Source organism: Scyliorhinus torazame, chromosome 2 (assembly GCF_047496885.1).
Source record: "Scyliorhinus torazame isolate Kashiwa2021f chromosome 2, sScyTor2.1, whole genome shotgun sequence".
Classification (NCBI taxonomy): domain Eukaryota; kingdom Metazoa; phylum Chordata; class Chondrichthyes; order Carcharhiniformes; family Scyliorhinidae; genus Scyliorhinus; species Scyliorhinus torazame.
In genome coordinates this window covers 278,824,242-278,848,090 of record NC_092708.1, presented here as the reverse complement: position 1 = coordinate 278,848,090, position 23,849 = coordinate 278,824,242, and the positions used below count along the sequence as shown (strand labels likewise).

Genomic DNA, 23,849 nt, shown 5'->3' with positions numbered 1-23,849 from the left:
GTTAAACCTGCCCCAGCTTGTGCAACAAACGAAAGAGGACTTTAAGAGATGTGACATGCTCCCGCTATCACTGGTGGGGAGGGTACAGACCATGAAAATCCCCAGATTTCTGTTGGTCTTTCAGTGCCTCCCCATCTTCATCCCGAGGGCCTTTTTTAAGTGGGTGAATAAAACCCCTCGGATGAAGAAAGTGTTGCTGGAGTGCAGTCGGGGGGAGGGTGGGTTGGCGCTGCCGAACTTTTGAATTACTACTGGGCGGCAAATATAGCCATGACTAGGAAGTGGGTAGTGGGGGAGGGGTCGGTGTGGGAGCGAATGGAGGCGGCGTCATGTAAAGACACAACTTTGGGAACACTGATAACGGCACCTCTCCCGTTCTCGCCGGCCTGATACTCCACAAGTCCGGTGGTGGTGGCGGCTCTGAGAATATGGGGGCAGTGAAGGAGATATAAGAGAGTGGAGGGAGCATCGGTTTGGACCCAGATATATAATAACCATTGGTTTGTATTGGGTAGGCTGGATGGTGGGTTCCGGAGATGGCAGAGGGCAGGAATTAGGAGGATGGGATATCTATTTATAATTGTGAGCTTCCCCAGCTTGTAAGCCTTGCGAGGATAAATTTGAATTGTCAGCAGGAAATGGGTTTAGGTATCTGCAGGCATGAGACTTTTTGAGAAGGCAGGCTCCAGCCTTCCCGCTGCTGCCGCCATGGGGGATACAGGGCAGAGTCGTCTCCAGTACATGGGTGGGAGGGGGGGAAGGTATCAGACATCTACCAAGAACTTATGGAATCAGAGGAAACTCCGGTGGAGGAGCTAAAGGGCAAGTGGGGGGAGGGAAGACGAGCTGGGGGAGAAATAGAGACGGGTCTGTGGGCGGATGCCCGAAGCAGGATTAACACAGCCTCATCATGTGCCTTAGCTTGATACAATTCAAGGTAGTCCACCGGGCACACATGACGGCGACCCAGATGAGCAAGTTTTTTTGGGTAGAGGACAGGTGTGCGAGGTGCGCGGGAAACCCAGCAAATCATGTCCACATGTCTTGGGCACGCCCGGAGCGAAGGCGATGTCCACGGTACTCAAAACACGGGTGGTGCCGAGCCCGGAGGTAGCGATCTTTGGAGTGTCGGAAGAGCCGGGAGTTCAGGGGCTGAAAGAGGCCGACGTTTTGGCCTTTGCCTCCCTGGTAGCCCGGAGACGGATCTTATTAATATGGAGGGACTTGAAGCCCGCCCCCCCCCTAGTGTAGATACGTGGGTCAGTGACATGGCTGGGTTTCTTAGTCTCGAGAAAATAAAGTTTGCCGTAAGAGGGTCAATGCTAGGGTTCACCTGGATGTGGCAGCCGTTCGTCGACTTTCTCGGGGAAAATTAAAATGTCAGCAAAAGCAGAATTCAAAAAAGGGGGGTGGGGGCGGTTGGGCCAGACTGTTGTTTTATTGTTGGGGGGTGTGAAGATTGTGATGGGGGTGGAAATGTTTATTGTGCCATGTTTATGTCGCTGTTATTGGTATCATTATAAAAAATTGCAAATACCGTAATAAAAATATATATATTTTTTTAAATGAAGTGTTTCAAGAGGTTGGTCATGAGTTACATCAATTCCATAATCCCAGAATGTCCTGATTCACTGCAATTTGCATACCGCCACAATCGGTCCACAGCGAATGCTATCTCCCTGGCCCTACACTCATCCCTGGAGCATCTCGACAACAAGGACCCCTATGTCAGACTGATATTCACTGACGACAGCTCCACCTTCAACACCATAATCTCAGCCAAGCTTATATCAAAACTCCAAAACCGAGGACTTGGCTCCTTCCTCTGAAACTGGATCCTCGACTTCCTGACCGATAGACCACAATCAGAAAAGATAAACAACACCACCATGATAGTCCTCAAAAACGGGGCCCCGCAAGGCTACATACTTAGCCCCCTACTAAACTCCCGATACACACACAACTGTGTGCCAAAATCTGGCTATAACTCCATCAACAATGTTGCTGATGACTAGACCGTAGTGGGTTGGATCTCCAACAACAATGAGTCAGAGTACAGGAGGGAGGTAGAGAACCTAGTGGCGTGGTGTAATGACAACAATCTATCCCTCACTGTCAGCAAAACTAAAGAGCTGTTCATTGGCATCAGGAAGCAAAGCATCGTACACACCCGTCTGCATAAAATATAGGAGCAGAATTAGACCACTTGGCCCATCTGGTCTGCTCCACCGTTCAATCATGGCTAATATTTTTCTCATCCCCATTCTCCTGACTGCTCCCCATAACCCCTGATCAATGGTGCCGTGATGGAGATGGTTGACAGCTTCAAATTCCTAGGTGTGCACGTCACCGACAATCTGTCCTGGTCCACGCACGTCGATGCTACGACCAAGGAAGCACAACAGCCCCTGTACTTCCTCAGGAAATTCGGCATGTCCACGTCGACTCTTCCCAATTTTTACAGATGGCCCATAGAAAGTATCCTATCTGGCTGCATCACAGCCTGGTATGGCAACTGCCGGCCAAGACCGTAAGAAACTAGAGAGTCGTGAACGCAGTCCAGTCCATCACCCAAACCCGCTTCCCATCCATTGACTATCTGCACCTCCCGCTGCCTTGGGAAAGCAGGCAGCAAAATCACAGACTCCTCCCACATGGGTTATTCTCTCTTCCAATCTTTCCATCGGGCAGGAGATACACAAGTCTGAGAAAACGCACAAAGAGGTTCGAAATCAGCTTCTTCGCTGCTGTTACCAAACTCCTGAATGACCCTCTTAGGGTCTGAACTGATCTCTTCACACATCTTCTCTACTGAGCAGTCCGTATGCTCACCCGATGCCTGTGTCTATCTAATTACAGTGTATTTATGCATGTCCTATGTTTTTTCATGTATGGAACAATCTGTCTGGACCGTATGCAGAACAATACTTTTCACTGTACCTCAGTACATGTGATAATATATCAAATTCAATTCAATTCAGCCATTTAGGACAGAGATGAGGAGGGACTTCTTCACTCAGAGGGTGATGAACCTATGGAATTCTCTACCACAGAAGGCTGTGGAGGCCAAGTCACTGAATATATTTAAGAAGGAAATATATTTCTAGACTGTAAAGGTGTCAAGGGGTGGGAGAGCACTGGAGCATCGTGTTGAGATAGAGGATCAACCATGTTCATATTGAATGATGGAGCAGGCTCGAAGGGCTAAATAGCCTACCCCTGCTCCTATGTTGGGCAGCATGGTAGCACAAGCCAGGAACCTGGATTCGATTAAGTCCTTGGGAAACTATGCGTGGAGTTTTCACATTCTCCCCATGCCTGCGTGTTTCCTCCCATACTCCAAAGAAAGATGTGCAGGTTAGGTGGATTGGCCGTGCTAAATTGCAGCTTAGTGTCCAAGGTAAGGTGAGGTTACGGGGATAGGGTGGGGGGTTCCGGCCTAGGTTGGATGCTCTTTTGGAGAGCCGATGCAGACTAGATGAGCCGAATGGCCTCCCTCACTGTTGGGATTATATGATTCTACGTATCTAGTATCAAAACATTGGCTATTCCATCTCTGCTGCACTGTTAGCACCCCTGATACTTCACAACTGGCGTACCGCAGCTTGCCATGGCTTTGTTGACAGCATCTTTCAAAGCTTAGAGCAAGGGCAGCAGGTACATGGGAACAACACCACTTCCCGCTTCCCTTCCCAATTTGGAGAGAAGGCTCATCACCACCTTATCGAGGGCACTGCATTTCTGCAACTTGTGGAAAGCAAACCTCAAATGCAAATATAAAGTGACCAGTCACATTTCTCAGTGAACTATACATTTCATGCATTCTCCAATTGTAACAGAACAAAAGACAAATTGAGATAAATACACTAGAAGGTTGCTGGATAAACTGTGAAGAATAATTGGAGTGTCTGTCCTCCTGCATTTGGAGCTTCTGTTTGGCCACTCCAGGTAGTTACCTACAGAAGTGTAGTTCTATCCTAAATTGTCAGAAAAGCGAACTGTATATTATTCAAATAAATTCAAGGCCTATAAAAACTTTATATGAGCATGTGGTTGATAAATGAAAGTAGATCCAATATTTTGCTCATGCCTGAAATGTATGAAAGTCTTAATCAAATGCAAAAAAGAAATCCGTCAAATCTGGTTGTGATTTTAACATCACATCTGCACTAATTTATGAGGTAAAATATAGAAAACCATATTTCTGCCCAAGGCACCAAAGTTATTGGCATGCAAACCAAAACAATATGCGCCAACTTTAAATTTGAAAATAAACAAAAATTAAGGTATAACGATTGAGTGAATGCACATTCTTAGTTTGACTGCAAAGAAAGACATGCTAAATCGACTTCATCTTGAAAATTCAAAGCCAAAAATTATAATATTACAAACTTACCTTTCAAAATTGAGTCTCACTGGTCAAGAAACAATAAAGCTGAAAAATCTGAAGTACATTAGTAAAAATGCAATTCAAAAAAATTTATTTATGCAAACACATGGAAATATACTCATGTTACGAGACTCCATCCAGCTACAATTACAACATTTTTTTTACACAGATCACAGATATCTTCACAATTGGAACATGAAAAAGTTGAAATATTCATTGTTAATAGGTCGGCTTATCCATAGTTAGCTAAAATTATAATAATGAGATTTGATCAATGTCAGACAACATACTTTCTTCTGATGAAGTTATCACATTTTACTCCGAGATGTTTTAGAAAATTTCATGTCAGCTTTTAATTATTAAAAACAACCAGATCAAAACCAGTCAAGTGGATTGAGACATTAAATTCTAAGGCCGGAATTCTCCAGCCTTTGCGATTCACTGTTCCCGCTGGCGGCACAATCCCGCCTGCGTGTTTCCCGGCAGCTGGGGTGGTTTCAATGGGAAATCCCAAATACAAGCGATGTGAGTAGTGACGCTGCTGAGAACCTAAGAATCCAGCCCTATATTTCTGCATAATTCTAATTTGTTATGCATTGCCAGTCATACTCAAAGACTCTGCAGTAAAAGTAAACCATGTGGATTATTGTTTAGGATATATAACTAGTGCAAGTGCAATAGTTTATTTTATTCACAAACAGTCTTCAGTCACACGGTACTTAATTTATACATGGTTATTATACTACCTCCTTTATATGAATTTTACTTTCCTAGCATTGATCATCTTTGTACTGAAAGGCATTAAAAAACGTTCCTTTCCTTTGAATTGTTATATTCATCTTAATTGCTAAACATTGCGTGTTTATTATTTCGAAATTTTACTCAAATGTATATCAAAACAAATTAGATAAATTCAGTTTCAGAATGGTTTTTCCCTATTGTGAAATTTTATGGGATGCAGAAAAAAATGACAAGTGCAAATATAAATTTGAATAATGGCATACTGTATGAATTGTATTTAATTCCAAACATAATTGTAACACTCAATGGTTTCTAAAATTATAAATCAGTGTTCAAATAGCAACTAGTTTTAAGTTGGATAGGATGCGATAAGCCAGTGCAGTACAAGGAAAATGTACAACTTGTGAAACAGAAATGAACAAACATTTGACAATACACCTAATGAACCCTTATGCTGTCAACAACACCAAGCTATTTTCTTATTTTAATACTGTTTAAAGCATTTATTATTTTTTGTTGCAAACAAGTTCTTTTTAGTATTTTTGTTTATAACAACTTCTAAACAACTTTTAGAAAATACTTTTTATGGGGAAGAAAATTAAATGGATTGCCACTAGAAAGTAATTTACAATTACATTACAAGTTGTGATGGTTCTTAGAATATAAAATACCTTTCCAGGCAACAAACCGGAGAAACTTGGGAAAACAAAATCTCAAGTGGAGAAGTAAAAATAAAATCCTCAAATTTCTCATTTAAAAAGGAAACAGTCAAACCTGAAGTGTTTCAAGTCATTCAAACTGTTACTATGGCAAATTCTATTTTATTAAAGTTTAGAAAATTCACAAATTTCATTTAATTGTATTTCTCCCACAAAAGTTGTCTCCTTGAGCCATATTCCAATGAGATATTACTACAGTACATACTGTCCACATGCAGCATCTGATTAGGTATTTATTGCTTAAACATATAAGATTTCATATGAAACAGACTTAAAAAAACTCTTTGAACCAGCAATTTAATAAGCTCATGCAACATTAATCCAAACAAAAATGTAAACTCCCTTCTTGTGGATAATGCATTGATTTTTTAAATTAATTTTGAATCTTGCTGCCGTTTTAATTTTTTTCATTACCTGACTTTTGGTTTTGCTACACCATATTTGCCAGAAAAGCCAGCAAAATTGCGACTCAACACTCACTAACCAGGCAAAGAGAAGTTGAGACATTGTACAGGCTCCCTTTCTTGATTACTATTTACAGATCGTGCACCCAATCTCAGATACTGGAACAGTCCAATATAAATCTGCATTCCTCCCAGCATATTAAAGTTTATCAATATGCTGGGAAGCCAGCCGATTTACATTGGTAGTTCTCACTAGCTTCGATTTCCCTTCCAACATGTTATGTAGTAACACCAAGATGTTCCACCCACAGGGTTGATAGAATTTACAGTGCAGAAGGAAGCCAGTCGGCCCATCGAATCTGCACCGGCCCCTGGAAAGGGCACCCTAATTAAGCCCACATCTCCACCGTGTCCCCATAATCCAGTAACCCCACCTAACCTTTTATGGACATTCAGGGCAATTTAACATGGCCAATCCACCTAACCTGCACATCTTTGGACTGTGGGAGGAAACCGGAGCACCCGAAGGATACCCACGCAGGCACGGGGAGAATGTGCAGACTCCGCACAGACAGTGACTCAAGCCAGGAATCGAACATGGGACCCTGGAGCTGTGAAGCAACTGTGCTAACCACTGTGCTAATGTGCCACTAACCGGGTTCTCTAAAGAGGAATCATTACCTCTTTCCTCTTTTAAACACATGGTTGGGCTCCAAATGTATTTTTGCAAGGCCTTGTTAAATAAACGTAAATTAAAAAAACAAGACTTTTGTAACAAATTTTCTAATACAGAAAGGAAATTGCTGCATACTAACAGACAAGATTTAATATTTGATTGAAAAATCTTTACTGAATTACATTCTTTTTAATCCAGGTGTATTAAAGATAGCAAAATCCACACATTCTTTAAATTCTTCATATGTTTTTGACATTGGCAGTTTCAAACAATTGAGGCATGTTTGTCCTGTTGGAAATCTGTACTGTATTATCCCATCACTATGCAAAAATTTAATTGAGGGGTTTGGAAGAAAGCTGATAGCTGGACTGGCACTTGTACCAGTTGCAAAAGTCAAGATTTGCTCAAAAGAAGCTTTGGTTGTTCCATCTGAAAATTAAAAAAAAGTTAATTTACAAAAAAATAATGTGCAATAGAACCCAGTTATACTGATCAATTTGACCAGTCACCCTGTTTTTTCTTTGCGCACCAGGATACAGCTGAAGAGTCAGTCGGTTAGCAGAGGGAAAACTTTCAAATTAATTATACAAGATAGTTTAACATAAACATATCTTGTACAATTATGTTTTCAGCCTAGATTTTCAATCCTATGTGTAACCAATCAAAAAAAGCAAAATTCCCTCTAGTGGATAATGTATTATGATAAATCATTTTTGAAATCAAAATAATGAGTTGGTCTCCGTGCAACATAATCAGTTGCATTATGCATTAATGCATTTGAGCTGTGAATAATGTAATAACTTCAATTCCGTCCTCAAGAAGTTTAGCTGCAACAGTCTGAAAGTGTCTTTGGAACAACACCACAAACCCAACTGTCACAGCAACAGCCCATCCTTTGCAAGTATTTTGGGGTAGCACTTTACAAAATTCAAACACAATAGGTTCAATTCCATTCTCTGGTCGAGTTGAAATGATTTTGCATCTTATGATTCAAATGCAAACTGAAATTGTGCTACTAGTGTGTGCAATATTCCACAAGGTATCGTTTCTTTCAGGGTCACTATGCATTTGCCTGAAAGAAAATTTAACCTTAAAAAAACCAAACCAGAAAACGCACACATTTTTTGTTTCTATTCGAACCAATTAAGACATGATCAGAGGCTGCTTTCTAAAGATGAAACAGAATGAACAATTATTGGATACCGAAATTAAAGTGCAAAATATTTTAAAGTAATAATTGGATTCTTTGCAAATTCTCACTGTTGCAATTTCAATAATTGAATAGAATAATAATAGCACAGGCTACTTCCTGCCATGTTTGTCCTGGCTCTCTGAAGAGCATTTCAGCTAGTCCCACTCAGCTACCTTTTCCTCAGTCTTTCAATTATTTTCTCTGCAGATCATTCTCTTTTGAAGGCGCCAATTGAATGTGCATCCAGCACACTCTGACAGTGCATTCCAGATCATAACCATTCAGTGCGTAGAGACCTTTTTCTTTAAGTCACTGTTGCTTCTTTCGGCAATTACCTTAAATCAGCACCCTCTGGTTCTTAATCCCTCTGTGAACGGGAATTGTTTTCTACTCTGTCTAGCCCCTCATAATTGTGAACACCTCTTAATCTTTTCATATTTTATAATCACTATCCTTTGACAACCTGAACCCAAAACTGGAAGTAAATCATTTGAGTTCCAATACTATTCATTCTTCAGTCCCTTTTACTAGGAAGAGGCTAGATGAGCTGTACAGAATAGATATTGTTTGATTTTAAAAGGACATAGTGTCATAAATGTATGCTGTAAAATCTTAATCATACCTTCTATATCTGCTAAGTAATTCCTCCAGAAGCCAATCACTCTAGATTCTGCAATCCTTCTGGTGCTTTCTTCTGGTGAAAAGTTGATTGAGAAAAGGTTTTCAAATTTCTCTGCTGTTAACTTCTGAGGTTTGTAGCACAACAGCTCAGCAAATATTTCTGGGTATTTTTGAATGTTTTCCAACACACCAAGTACTTTCAATCCTTCACGGAATCTGAGATAAGGGACCAGAATATTAAGAGATGGCTCTTGTGATATTGCTTAATCTTGTATCTATAGACATTTTGAATCTCACGCTTCACTAGACCATTTCACATTGGAACACCAGAGGGGAAAAATATCCTCAAGAAAATTAGATCGGCAACATAGAGTTCACAATTGTAGAGTGAAAGGATCTTCCACACACTATGGAAGCAGTCTAAGTTGCTCACAGGGAAAATAACTAAGATACATGCTATATAATTTAGTAACAATCTTTTGTATGAAATAAACCTTTTGTATGAAATTATATGTGATTCCTGTTACCTTAAAATTATCAAAACTAGGGGTGTCCCCTGTCCCCCCTGCTCTTCGCACTGGCGATTGAACCCCTGGCTATGGCACGGAGAGTGTCGAGGAACTGGAGGGGGTTGGTGCGGGGTGGGGAGGAGCATAGGGTGTTGCTTTATGCGGACGATCTGCTGCTGTAAGTGGCGGACCCGGTGGGAGGAATGCCAGAGGTAATGAGGATCCTTAGGGAATTCGGGGACTTTTCGTGGTACAAGCTCAATATGGGGAAGAGCGAGCTGTTTGTAGTTCAGCTAGGGGACCAGGAGAGGGGGATTGGCGAGCTCCCACTAAAAAGGGCGGAGAGGAGTTTCAGATATTTGGGGGTCCAGGTGGCCAGGAGCTGGGGGGCCCTGCATAGGCTTAACTTTACAAGGCTGGTGGAACAAATGAAGGAGGAGTTCAAGAGGTGGGACGTGTTGCCGCTGTCCCTGGCGGGTACGGTGCAGTCAGTCAAAATGACGGTGCTCCCAAGGTTTTTGTTCCTGTTCCAGTGCCTCCCCGTGTTTATCCCGAAGGCTTTTTTCAGGCGGGTTAACAGGAGTATAATGGGGTTTGTGTGGGCGCGAGGGACTCCGAGGGTGAGAAGGGTGTTCCTGGAGCGGAGTAGAGATAGGGGGGGGCTGGCGCTGCCCAACCTCTGTGGGTACTACTGAGCCGCCAATGCGACAATGGTGTGGGTGATGGAGGGGGAGGGGGCTGCATGGAGGAGGCTGGAGACGGCGTCCTGTGTGGGTAAGAGTCTGGGGGCGTTGGCAACGGCGCCGCTGCCGCTCCCTCCAAGGAGGTATACCACGAGCCCGGTGGTGGTGGCGGCCCTCAAAATTTGGGGGCAGTGGAGGCGGCATAGGGGGGAAGTTAGGGCCTCAGCGTGGACCCCATTACGGGGGAACCACCGGTTCGCCCCAGGAAGAACAGGTGGAGGGTGTTCGGGGTGGCACAGGGCAGGCATACGAAAGTTGGGGGACCTGTTTGTGGACGGGAAGTTCGCGAGCTTGGGCGAGCTGGAGGAGAAGTACGGGCTCCCCCCAGGGAACACCTTCAGGTACTTACAGGTAAGGGCGTTTGCCAGACAGCAGGTGGTGGAATTCCCACGGCTACTGCCACACACAGTACAGGACAGGGTGCTCTCGGGGGGGTGGGTGGGAGTGGGGAAGATCTCGGAAACTTACCAGGTGATGCAGGAGGAGGAGGAGGCCTCGGTGGTGGAGTTGAAAGGTAAGTGGGAGGAGGAGTTGGGAGAGGAGATCGAAGAGGGGACGTGGGCAGATGCCCTAGGGAGGGTGAACTCTTCCTCTTCATGCGCGAGGCTCAGCCTCATACAGTTTAAGGTGCTGCACAGGGCACACATGACCGGGACAAGGATGAGCAGGTTCTTTGGGGGTGAGGACAGGTGTGTTAGGTGCTCAGGGAGCCCAGCAAATCACACCCATATGTTCTGGGCATGCCCAGCGCTGGAGGAATTTTGAAAGGGCGTAGCGAGGACGGTGTCGAGGGTGGTAGGATCCAGGGTCAAACCGGGCTGGAGGCTCGCAATATTTGGGGTGGCAGAGGAGCCGGGAGTGCAGGAGGCGAAAGAGGCCGGAATTCTGGCCTTTGCGTCCCTGGTAGCCCGGCGAAGGATTCTCCTTCAGTGGAAAGATACGAGGCCCCCAAGCGTGGAATCCTGGATCAGCGATAAGGCAGGATTCATTAAATTGGAGAGGGTGAAATTCGCCTTGAGAGGGTCGGTACAAGTGTTCTTTAGGCGGTGGCAACCGTTCTTAGACTTTCTGGCAGAACGATAGACATTGGTCAATGGCAGCAGCAGCTCGGGGGGGTGGGGGTTTACTCTATTTTTGTTTATGTTATTTACACTGGAAGGGTCTGAGGGGGTGTATACACCTGTTGTGTTAAGTCGGGTGTTAATGTTAATTTATTATTTAGGTACCGGGGGGGGGGGGGGGGGGGGGGGGGGGGAGGGGTTTGGGGGGTTGCTTTTTTGAGATTGTGTTTTGTACTTAACCCTGTTGGGTTCTTTTTTTCTTTCTCATTTTGTTATTGATATTTTATGAAAACCTTTAATAAAAATTATTTTTAAAAAAAATTATCAAAACAAATGGATTTAAATCTTGATTCAAAAAATACAACAAAAACCCAACTTGCACATTTTGATTGTCGTTAATATAGAATCATGGAATGGTTACAGCATAGAAGGCAGGCCCCTCGTGGGAATATGCCTTTAGTGTACCCAAACGATCTCCTCTTTAAAGGCAGGCGCATTGTTTAATTACAGGCTTACATGTCAATCTTTAGATCCCAAATTATCTGGCAGTTTTGTTCTCACCCCACTGAGTTTTGCTCTCCCCAATTTATCAGTCTGTCTTACTTTGGATTGCTGATTGCTCTTTTCCATATGATACAATGATCACCGTCACCCAAAAGGTTCCCCTAATGTCACTTGATCCACCCTCATTTTTCACAGCCAGGTCCAGAAATGCCTACCTGTCTTTTACGTTTTAATTACCATAAATAAACTGGAATCGTCAGTGCCCCATTATAACCATACTATAATTATTGCACTTCTCCATAATTGCCTTGCAAATTTGTTCCTCTACATCTTTCCCACTAGTTGGTGGCCTATGAAATATACTGAGAATTATAATGATACTTACATTGTTTCTTAGCACTAGCCAAATAGATTCTGTCCTCGACTCATCTGCGACATTCTCTCTCTCCAACACTACAATGTTCTCCTTAATCAATACTGCCACCTGTTTTTCACTCCTTCTCTATCTTTTCTAACACCATATATCCAGGAATATCTGGGCTCCAGTCTTGTCCTGCCCATTGAATCAGATATAGGACAGAGGTAGGTTCTTCACTCAAAGAGTGGTGAGGCCGTGGAATGCCCTACCTGCAACAGTAGTGAACTCGCCAACATTGAGGGCATTTAAAAGTTTACTGGATAAGCATATGGATGATAATGACATAGTGTAGGTTAGATGGCTTTTGTTTTGGTGCAACATCGTGGGCCGAAGGGCCTGTACTGCGCTGTATCGTTCTATGTCTCCACTATTTCCACAACATAAAATTGCCATGTGGCAATCTGCACCTAAAGCTCATCCACTTGCACACAATTCTGGTCGTCACTCTATCAGAAGGATGTAGAGGCTTTGAAGAGGATGCAGAGGAGGTTTACCAGGATGTTGCCTGGTCTGGAGGGCATTAGCTATGCGGAGAGGCTGAATAGACTCGGACTATTTTCATTTGAACGAAGGAAGTTGAGGTGCGATCTGATAGAGGTCTACAAGATTTTGAGGGGCATGGATAGAGTGGATGGATAGGCACTCTTTCCCAGGGTGGAGGGGTCAGTTACTAGGGGGCATAGGGACAAAATTTAGAGATCAACAAGGCAGGTTTTTTTTAAATTTTTTTACACAGAGGGTGGCAAGTGCCTGGAACGTGCTGCCAGGGGAGGTTGTGGAAGCAGATACTTTAACGGCGTTCAAAAGGCACCTTGACCAATACATGGATAGGATGGGTATAGAGGGTTACAGCACTAGAAAGTGCTGAGGGTTTTAGCCCTGGGTAGTATCATGAGTGGTACAGGCTTGGATGGCCGAACGGCCTTTTCCTGCGCTGTATTGTTCTTTCTTCTCTCCTCAAACAACAATCCTGCCATCTCAGCAACCATAGAACATAGAAAAATACAGCACAGAACAGGCCCTTCGGCCCACGATGTTGTGCCGAACCTTTGTCCTAGATTAATCATAGATTATCATTGAATTTACAGTGCAGGAGGCCATTCGGCCCATTGAGTCTGCACCGGCTCTTGGAAAGAGCAAAGTCAACACCTCCACCCAACACTAAGGGCAATTTTGGACACTAAGGGCAATTTATCATGGCCAATCCACCTAACCTGCACATCTTTGGACTGTGGGAGGAAACCGGAGCACCCGGAGGAAACCCATGCAGACACGGGGAGGATGTGCAGACTCCCCCACAGACAGTGACCCAAGCCGGAATTGAACCTGGGACCCTGGAGCTGTGAAGCAATTGTGCAATCCACAATGCTACCGTGCTGCCCTTAAGAACAAATAAATCTACACTATATCATTTTACCGCAATCCATGTACCTATCCAAAAGCTGCTTGAAGGTCCCTAATGTTTCCGACTCAACTACTTCCACAGGCAGTACATTCCATGCCCCCACTACTCTCTGGGTAAAGAACCCACCTCTGACATCCCCCCTATATCTTCCACCATTCACCTTAAATTTATGTCCCCTTGTAATGGTTTGTTCCACCCGGGGAAAAAGTCTCTGACTGTCTACTCTATCTATACCCCTGATCATCTTATAAACCTCTATCAAGCCGCCCCTCATCCTTCTCCGTTCTAATGAGAAAAGGCCTAGCCCCCTCAACCTTTCATCGTAAGACCGACTCTCCATTCAAGGCAACATCCTGGTAAATCTCCTTTGCACCTTTCCCAAAGCTTCCACATCCTTCCTAAAATGAGGCGACCAGAACTGTACACAGTACTCCAAATGTGGCCTTACCAAAGTTTTGTACAGCTGCATCATCACCTCACGGCTCTTAAATTCAATCCCTCTGTTAATGAACGCTAGCACACCATAGGCCTTCTTCACAGCTCTATCCACTTGAGTGGCAACTTTCAAAGATGTATGAACATAGACCCCAATATCTCTCTGCTCCTCCACATTGTCAAGAACTCTACCGTTAACCCTGTATTCCGCATTCATATTTGTCCTTCCAAAATGGACAACCTCACACTTTTCAGGGTTAAACTCCATCTGCCACTTCTCAGCCCAGCTCTGCATCCTATGTCTCTTTGCAGCCGACAACAGCCCTCCTCACTATCCACAACTCCACCAATCTTCGTATCGTCTGCAAATTTACTGACCCACCGTTCAACTCCCTCATCCAAGTCATTCATGAAAATCACAACCAGCAGAGGACCCAGAACTGATCCCTGCGGTACGCCATTGGTAACTGGGATCCAGGCTGAATATTTGCCATCCACCACCACTCTCTGACTTCTATCGGTTAGCCAGTTTGTTATCCAACTGGCCAAATTTCCCACTATCCCATGCCTCCTTACTTTCTGCAGAAGCCTACCATGGGGAACCTTATCAAATGCCTTACTAAAATCCATGTACACTACATCCACTGCTTTACCTTCATCCACACGCTTGGTCACCTCCTCAAAGAATTCAATAAGACTTGTAAGGCAAGACCTACCCCTCACAAATCCGTGCTGACTATCCCTAATCAAGCAGATGCTTCCAGATGCTCAGAAATCCTATCCTTCAGAACCCTTTCCATGACTTTGCCTACCACCGAAGTAAGACTAACTGGCCTGTAATTCCCAGGGTTATCCCTAGTCCCTTTTTTGAACAGGGGCACGACATTCGCCACTCTCCAATCCCCTGGTACCGCCCCTGTTGACAGTGAGGACGAAAAGATCATTGCCAACGGCTCTGCAATTTCATCTCTTGCTTCCCATAGAATCCTTGGATATATCCCGTCAGGCCCGGGGGACTTGTCTATCCTCAAGTTTTTCAAAATGCCCAACACATCTTCCTTCCTAACAAGTATTTCCTCGAGCTTACCAGTCTGTTTCACACTGTCCTCTCCAACAATATGGCCCCTCTCATTTGTAAATACAGAAGAAAAGTACTCGTTCAAGACCTCTCCTATCTCTTCAGACTCAATACACAATCTCCCGCTACTGTCCTTGATCGGACCTACCCTCGCTCTAGTCATTCTCATATTTCTCACATATGTGTAAAAGGCCTTGGGGTTTTCCTTGATCCTACCCGCCAAAGATTGTTCATGCCCTCTCTTAGCTCTCCTAATCTCTTTCTTCAGTTCCCTCCTGGCTATCTTGTATCCCTCCAATGCCCTGTCTGAACCTTGTTTCCTCAGCCTTACATAAGTCTCCTTTTTCCTCTTAACAAGACATTCAACCTCTCTTGTCAACCATGGTTCCCTCACTCGACCATCTCTTCCCTGCCTGACAGGGACATACATATCAAGGACACGTAGTACCTGTTCCTTGAACAAGTTCCACAGTTCACTTGTGTCCTTCCCTGACAGCCTATGTTCCCAACTTATGCACTTCAATTCTTGTCTGACAACATCGTATTTACCCTTCCCCCAATTGTAAACCTTGCCCTGTTGCACGCACCTATCCCTCTCCATTACTAAAGTGAAAGTCACAGAATTGTGGTCACGATCTCCAAAATGCACCCCCACTAACAAATCTATCACTTGCCCTGGTTCATTACCAAGTACTAAATCCAATATTGCCCCTCCTCTGGTCGGACAATCTACATACTGTGTTAGAAAAGCTTCCTGGACACACTGCACAAACACCACCCCATCCAAACTATTTGATCTAAAGAGTTTCCACTCAATATTTGGGAAGTTAAAGTCGCCCATGACTACTACCCTGTGACTTCTGCACCTTTCCAAAATCTGTTTCCCAATCTGTTCCTCCACATCTCTGCTACTATTGGGGGGCCTATAGGAAACTCCGAACAAGATGACTGCTCCTTTCCTATTTCTGACTTCAACCCATACTACTTCAGTAGGCTTATACTCCCCGAACTGCCTTTCTGCAGCTGTTATACTATCTCTAATTAACAATGCCACCCTCCCACCTCTTTTACCACCCTCCCTAATCTTATTGAAACATCTATAACCAGGGACCTCCAACAAATCATTTCTGTCCCTCTTCGATCCAAGTTTCCGTGATGGCCACCACATCGTAGTCCCAAGTACCGATCCATGCCTTAAGTTCACCCACCTTATTCCTGATGCTTCTTGCGTTGAAGTATACACACTTCAACCCATCTCCGTGCCTGCAAGTACTCTCCTTTGTCAGTGCTCCCTTCCCCACTGCCTCATTACACGTTTTGGCGTCCTGAATATCGGCTACCTTAGTTGCTGGACTACAAATCCGGTTCCCATTCCCCTGCCAAATTAGTTTAAACCCTCCCGAAGAGTACTAGAAAACCTCCCTCCCAGGATATTGGTGCCCCTCTGGTTCAGATGCAACCCGTCCTGCTTGTACAGGTCCCACCTTCCCCAGAATGCGCTTAAATTATCCAAACACCTGAAGCCCTCCCTCCTACACCATTCCTGCAGCCACGTGTTCAGCTGCACTCTCTCCCTATTCCTAGCCTCGCTATCACGTGGCACCGGCAACAAACCAGAGATGACAACTCTGTCTGTCCTGGCTTTTAACTTCCAGCCTAACTCCCTAAACTCGTTTATTACCTCCACACCCCTTTTCCTACCTATGTCGTTGGTACCAATGTGCACCACGACTTCTGGCTGCTCCCCCTCCCCCTTAAGGATCCTGAAGACACAATCCGAGACATCCCTGGCCCTGGCACCCGGGAGGCAACATACCTTCCGGGAGTCTCGCTCGCGACCACAGAATCTCCTATCTATTCCCCTAACCATTGAATCTCCTACAACTATTGCTTTTCTATTCTCCCCCCTTCCCTTCTGAGCCCCAGAGCCAGACTCAGTGCCAGAGATTTGGCCGCTAGGGCCTTCCCCCGGTAGGTCATTCTCCCCCCCCCCCCCCAACAGCATCCAAAACGGTATACTTGTTTTGAAGGGGAACGGCCACGAGGGATCCCTGCACTGTCTCCCTGTTTGTTTGTTTTCCCCCTGTAACCCAGCTATTCTTGTCCTGTACCTTGGGTGTGGTTTCTTCTCTATCACCCCCTCTGCCTCCCGGATGATCCGAAGTTCATCTAGCTTCAGCTCCAGTTCCCTAACACGGTCTTTGAGGAGCTGGAGTTGGGTGCACTTCCCGCAGGTATAGTCAGCGGGGACACCGGTGGTATCCCTCACCACCCACATCCTACAGGAGGAGCATACAACTGGCCTAGCCTCCATCCCCTCTTACCTTACAGAATATAGCTGCCCAGTGGACCAACTGGATCTCCGCCCTCCGACTCTGCTCCCAGTCAGCTGCACTCTCTGTAAACTCCTGGCTCCCTCCTCACCCAACTCCCTCAGTCACCAAACTCTCACTATAGCACTCAAATGCACCAAATTCAGCACTCCCTCAGTCACCAAAATCTCACTATAGCACCCAAATGCACCAAATTCAGCACTCTCTCAGTCACCAAACTCTCACTCGTGCACTCAAATGCACCAAATTCAGCACTCAGTGCAAACAAAGTCTGCACTGTAGGGGATCACTTTTATACTGTGAATCTAGCCTCTGAAAACTGGCCTAATCCAATTAACTAATTGCACGGTAGCATTGTGGATAGCACAATTGCTTCACAGCTCCAGGGTCCCAGGTTCGATTCCGGCTTGGGTCACTGTCTGTGCAGAGTCTGCACATCCTCCCCGTGTGTGCGTGGGTTTCCTCCGGGTGCTCCGGTTTCCTCCCACGGTCCAAAGATGTGCAGGTTAGGTGGATTGGGCATGATAAATTGCCCTTAGTGTCCAAAATTGCCCTTAGTGTTGGGTGGGTTACTGGGTTATGGGGATAGGGTAGAGGTGTCGACCTTGGGTGGGGTGCTCTTTCCAAGAGCCGGTACAGACTCGATGGGCCGAATGGCCTCCTTCTGCACTGTAAATTCTATGAAAACTATGAAAACAAGCTCCAGCTGCAAGTGCCTACAAGTAGAAGCTTTGTTTAAAGCTGATTGAAAATTCACCTTCTTCTAAACCAAACAGCAACTTTTAAGTTAATTAACTAAATAAAAGAAAGACTAGACTTTAGATAATAATGAAGCCTTAGACTCCCTCAGTCACCAAACTCTCACTATAGCACTCAAATGCACCAAATCAGCACTCAGTGCAATCTGGCGAACCTTCGCTGCACTCCTTCCAAGGCAACAATATCCTTTCTTAGATAAGGAGACCAAAAGTGCACATAATACATCTATAATGGGCAGCACGGTAGCATTGTGGTTAGCACAATTGCTTCACAGCTCCAGGGTCCCAGGTTCGATCCCGGCTTGGGTCACTGTCTGTGCGGAGTCTGCACATCCTCCCCGTGTGTGCGTGGGTTTCCTCCGGGTGCTCCGGTTTCCTCCCACAGTCCAAAAGATGTGCTGGTTAGGTGGATTGGCTTTGATAAATTGCCCTTAGTGTCCAAAATTGCTCTTAGTGGTGGGTGGGATTACTGGGTTATGGGGATAGGGTGGAGGTGTTGACATTGGGTAGGGTGCTCTTTCCAAGAGCCGGTGCAGACTCGATGGGCCGAATGGCCTCCTTCTGCACTGTAAATTCTATGATAAAATCCAGGTGTGGCCTCACCAAGGCCCTGTACAGCTGCAGTAAGACATTCTTGCTCCTGTACTCATGTCCTCTTGCAATGGAGGGGAACATACCATTTGCCTTCCTAGCTGTTTACTGCACCTGCACACTTGCTTTCAGTGACTGGTGTACGAGGACACCCAGGTCCCTTTCTACGTTAACATCTCCTCACATCCACCTCACCTTTCCACCAAGTTTTATGTCGTCAGCAAACTAGGAAATATTACTTTTGGTTCCTTCAACTAAATCATTGATGGATATCATTTTAAAAGATCGCGGCCTAGTTTCGGGAGCCGTTCGGAGGAGGAGGAGCAGTCTCTGTCAGGGAGAGAACCTGAGAACATCTAAGACACTCAGAAGGTAAGGAGGTAAGTAAGTGATTTTTACTCATTTTTACTTGTATACCTTTTTCAAATTGTGTGTCGGGGGGAAACTGAAGTGACATCACAGAAAAGCTGTGACCTGAGTGGCTGGTTGGGAATCTACACTAAATTAAAAAAATTAAGCACTGGTAACTAATTAAACATAATTACTTAATTATAATTTAGAGGGGTATCTAAGCCAGAGATCGGAGCGTACCATATTTAGCTTTTGCATTTATATTAGAAATCTGGTGCTAGGAAACAGATAGTTAACAGTAACATTGAAATTTAAAAAAAATATATATAAATTAATTTAAAAAAACCTTTTAATTTTAATTAATTGACGCAATGTCAGTTCGAGGGGTGCAGTGCTCTGACTGTGAGATGTGGCAGGTCCGGGAGGCTTCCAGCGTCCCGGATGGCTTCATCTGCAGAAAGTGCACCCAACTGGTGCCCCTCACAGACCGCATGGTTCGGTTGGAGCAGCAATTGGATGCACCTAGGAGCATGCAGGTGGTGGAAAGCGTCATAGATCGCAGTTATATAAATGTGGTCACACCCAAGGTGCAGGCAGAGAAATGGGTGACCACCAGAAAGGGCAGGCAGTCAGTGCAGGAATCCCCTGTGGTTGTCCCCATCTCGAACAGGTATACCCCTTTGGATACTGTCGGGGGGGATAGCCTATCAGGGGAAAACAGCAACAGCCAGAGCAGTGGCACCACGGCTGGCTCTGATGTTCAGAAGGGAGGGTCAAAGCGCAGAAGAGCAATAGTAATAGGGGACTCTATAGTCAGGGGCACAGATAGGCGCTTCTGTGGACGTGAAAGAGACTCCAGGATGGTATGTTGCCTCCCTGGTGCCAGGGTCCAGGATGTCTCCGAACGGGTAGAGGGCATCCTGAAGGGGGAGGGCAAACAGGCAGAGGTCATTGTACATATTGGTACTAACGACATAGGCAGGAAGGGGCATGAGGTCCTGCAGCAGGAGTTCAGGGAGCTAGGCAGAAAGTTAAAAGACAGGGTTGTAATCTCGGGATTACTCCCTGTGCCACGTGCCAGTGAGGCTAGAAATAGGAAGATAGAGCAGCTAAACACGTGGCTAAACAGCTGGTGTAGGAGGGAGGGTTTCCGTTATCTGGACCACTGGGAGCTCTTCCGGGGCAGGTGTGACCTATGTAAGAAGGACGGGTTGCATCTAAACCGGAGAGGCATAAATATCTTGGCCGCGAGGTTTGCTAGTGTCACACGGGAGGGTTTAAACTAGTACGGCAAGGGGGTGGGCACGGGAGCAATAGGTCAGAAGGTGAGAGCATTGAGGGAGAACTAGGGAATAGGGGCAGTGGGGCTCTGAGGCAGAGCAGACAGGGAGAAGTTGCTGAACACAGCAGGTCTGGTGGCCTCAAGTGCATATGTTTTACGGGTAAGGCAGATTAACTTAAGAGCTTGGATGAGTACTTGGAACTATGATGTTGTTGCCATTACAGAGACCTGGTTGAGGGAAGGGCAGGATTGGCAGCTAAACGTTCCAGGATTTAGATGTTTCAGGCGGGATAGAGGGGGATGTAAAAGGGGAGGCGGAGTTGCGCTACTGGTTAGGGAGATTATCACAGCTGTACTGCGGGAGGACACCTCAAAGGGCAGTGAGGCTATATGGGTAGAGATCAGGAATAGGAAGGGTGCAGTCACAATGTTGGGGGTAGACTACAGGCCTCCCAACAGCCAGCGGGAGATAGAGGAGCAGATAGGTAGACAGATTTTGGAAAAGAGTAAAAACAACAGGGTTGTGGTGATGGGAGACTTCAACTTCCCCAATATTGACTGGGACTCACTTAGTGCCAGGGGCTTAGACGGGGCGGAGTTTGTAAGGAGCATCCAGGAGGGCTTCTTAAAACAAAATGTAGACAGTCCAACTATGGAAGGGACGGTACTGGACCTGGTATTGGGGAATGAGCCTGGCCAGGTGGTAGATGTTTCAGTAGGGGAGCATTTCGGTAACAGTGACCACAATTCAGTAAGTTTTAAAGTGCTGGTGGACAAGGATAAGAGTGGTCCTAGGATGAATGTGCTAAATTGGGGGAAGGTTAATTATAACAATATTAGGCGGAACTGAAGAACATAGATTGGGGGTGGATGTTTAAGGGCAAATCAACATCTGACATGTGGGAGGCTTTCAAGTTGAAAGGAATTCAGGACCGGCATGTTCCTGTGAGGAAGAAGGATAAATACGGCAATTTTCGGGAACCTTGGACAACGAGAGATATTGTAGGCCTCGTCAAAAAGAAAAAGGAGGCATTTGTCAGGGCTAAAAGGCTGGGAACAGACGAAGCCTGTGTGGAATATAAGGAAAGTAGGAAGGAACTTAAGCAAGGAGTCAGGAGGGCTAGAAGGGGTCACGAAAAGTAATTGGCAAATAGGGTTAAGGAAAATCCCAAGGCTTTTTACACGTACATAAAAAGCAAGAGGGTTGCCAGGGAAAGGGTTAGCCCACTGAAGGATAGGCAAGGGAATCTATGTGTGGAGCCAGAGGAAATGGGCGAGGTGCTAAATGAATACTTTGCATCAGTATTCACCAAAGAGAAGAAATTGGTAGATGTTGAGTCTGGAGAAGGGTATGTAAATAGCCTGGGTCACATTGAGATTCAAAAAGACGAGGTGTTGGGTGTCTTAAAAAATATTAAGGTAGATAAGTCCCCAGGGCCTGATGGGATCTACCCCAGAATACTGAAGGAGGCTGGAGAGGAAATTGCTGAGGCCTTGACAGAAATCTTTGGATCCTCACTGTCTTCAGGAGATGTCCCGGAGGACTGGAGAATAGCCAATGTTGTTCCTCTGTTTAAGAAGGGTAGCAAGTAAGTCGCACGTTTCGGCAGCTCCCGGTGGAATGGACTTTTGGGCTCTTAATAGGAGCCCCAACGGCAATTTTAACGGCTAAAAACACTGTGCGGTAAACCAGAAGGGAATTCCCCCTGGACACAGATGGAAAAAGGAGAGGAAAGTGGCCGGATTGCGGAGGATCAAAGAACAAAGAACAAAGAAATGTACAGCACAGGAACAGGCCCTTCGGCCCTCCAAGCCCGTGCCGACCATGCTGCCCAACTAAACTACAATCTTCTACACTTCCTGGATCCGTATCCTTCTATTCCCATCCTATTCATATATTTGTCAAGGTGCCCCTTAAATGTCCCTATCGTCCCTGCTTCCACTACCTCCTCCGGTAGCGAGTTCCAGGCACCCACTACCCTCTGCGTAAAAAAACTTGCCTCGTACATCTACTCTAAACCTTGCCCCTCTCACCTTAAACCTATGCCCCCTAGTAATTGACCCCTCTACCCTGGGGAAAAGCCTCTGACTATCCACTCTGTCTATGCCCCTCATAATTTTGTATACCTCTATCAGGTCTCCCCTCAACCTCCTTCGTTCCAGTGAGAACAAACCGAGTTTATTCAACCGCTCCTCATAGCTAATGCCCTCCATACCAGGCAACATTCTGGTAAATCTCTTCTGCACCCTCTCTAAAGCCTCCACATCCTTCTGGTAGTGTGGCGACCAGAATTGAACACTATACTCCAAGTGTGGCCGAACTAAGGTTCTATACAGCTGCAACATGACTTGCCAATTCTTATACTCAATGCCCCGGCCAATGAAGGCAAGCATGCCGTATGCCTTCTTGACTACCTTCTCCACCTGTGTTGCCCCTTTCAATGACCTGTGGACCTGTACTCCTAGATCTCTTTGACTTTCAATACTCTTGAGGGTTCTACCATTCACTGTATATTCCCTACCTGCATTAGACCTTCCAAAATGCATTACCTCACATTTGTCCGGATTAAACTCCATCTGCCATCTCTCCGCCCAAGTCTCCAGACAATCTAAATCCTGCTGTATCCTCCGACAGTCCTCATCGCTATCCGCAATTCCACCAACCTTTGTGTCGTCTGCAAACTTACTAATCAGACCAGTTATATTTTCCTCCAAATCATTTATATATACTACAAAGAGCAAAGGTCCCAGCACTGATCCCTGTGGAACACCACTGGTCACAGCCCTCCAATTAGAAAAGCATCCCTCCATTGCTACTCTCTGCCTTCTATGGCCTAGCCAGTTCTGTATCCACCTTGCCAGCTCACCCCTGATCCCGTGTGACTTCACCTTTTGTAATAGTCTACCATGAGGGACCTTGTCAAAGGCCTTACTGAAGTCCATATAGACAACATCTACTGCCCTACCTGCATCAATCATCTTAGTGACCCCCTCGAAAAACTCTATCAAGTCAGTGAGACACGACCTCCCCTTCACAAAACCGTGCTGCCTCTCACTAATCCGTCCATTTGCTTCCAAATGGGAGTAGATCCTGTCTCGAAGAATTCTCTCCAGTAATTTCCCTACCACTGAAGTAAGGCTCACCGGCCTGTAGTTCCCGGGATTATCCTTGCTACCCTTCTTAAACAGGGGAACAACATTGGCTATTCTCCAGTCCTCCGGGACATCCCCTGAAGACAGCGAGGATCCAAAGATTTCTGTCAAGGCCTTTGCAATTTCCTCTCCAGCCTCCTTCAGTATTCTGGGGTAGATCCCATCAGGCCCTGGGGACTTATCTACCGTAATATTTTTTAAGACACCCAACACCTCGTCTTTTTGGATCACAATGTGACCCAGGCTATCTACACCCCCTTCTCCAGACTCAACATCTACCAATTCCTTCTCTTTGGTGAATACTGAGGCAAAGTATTCATTTAGTACCTCGCCCATTTCCTCTGGCTCCACACATAGATTCCCTTGCCTATCCTTCAGTGGGCCAACCCTTTCCCTGGCTACCCTCTTGCTTTTTATGTACGTGTAAAACGCCTTGGGATTTTCCTTAACCCTATTTGCCAATGACTTTTCGTGACCCCTTCTAG

General features: G+C 45.5%; 1 protein-coding gene across 2 annotated transcripts in view; it reads right to left on the bottom strand.

The window, feature by feature from the left end:
- Positions 1-4,464: 4,464 nt before the first annotated feature.
- The window catches only part of LOC140398981 (G2/M phase-specific E3 ubiquitin-protein ligase-like), a 449,971-nt gene continuing 430,586 nt past the window's right edge, over positions 4,465-23,849 (bottom strand). For both annotated transcript variants that reach the window (XM_072488016.1, XM_072488009.1), the window contains 2 exons: positions 8,745-8,959; positions 4,465-7,359 (listed from right to left, as the gene is read on the bottom strand). In XM_072488016.1, coding sequence (XP_072344117.1) covers positions 7,109-7,359; positions 8,745-8,959 — 466 coding nt within the window. In that variant the 3' untranslated portion in view covers positions 4,465-7,108. The remainder of the gene's footprint in view (positions 7,360-8,744; positions 8,960-23,849) is intronic.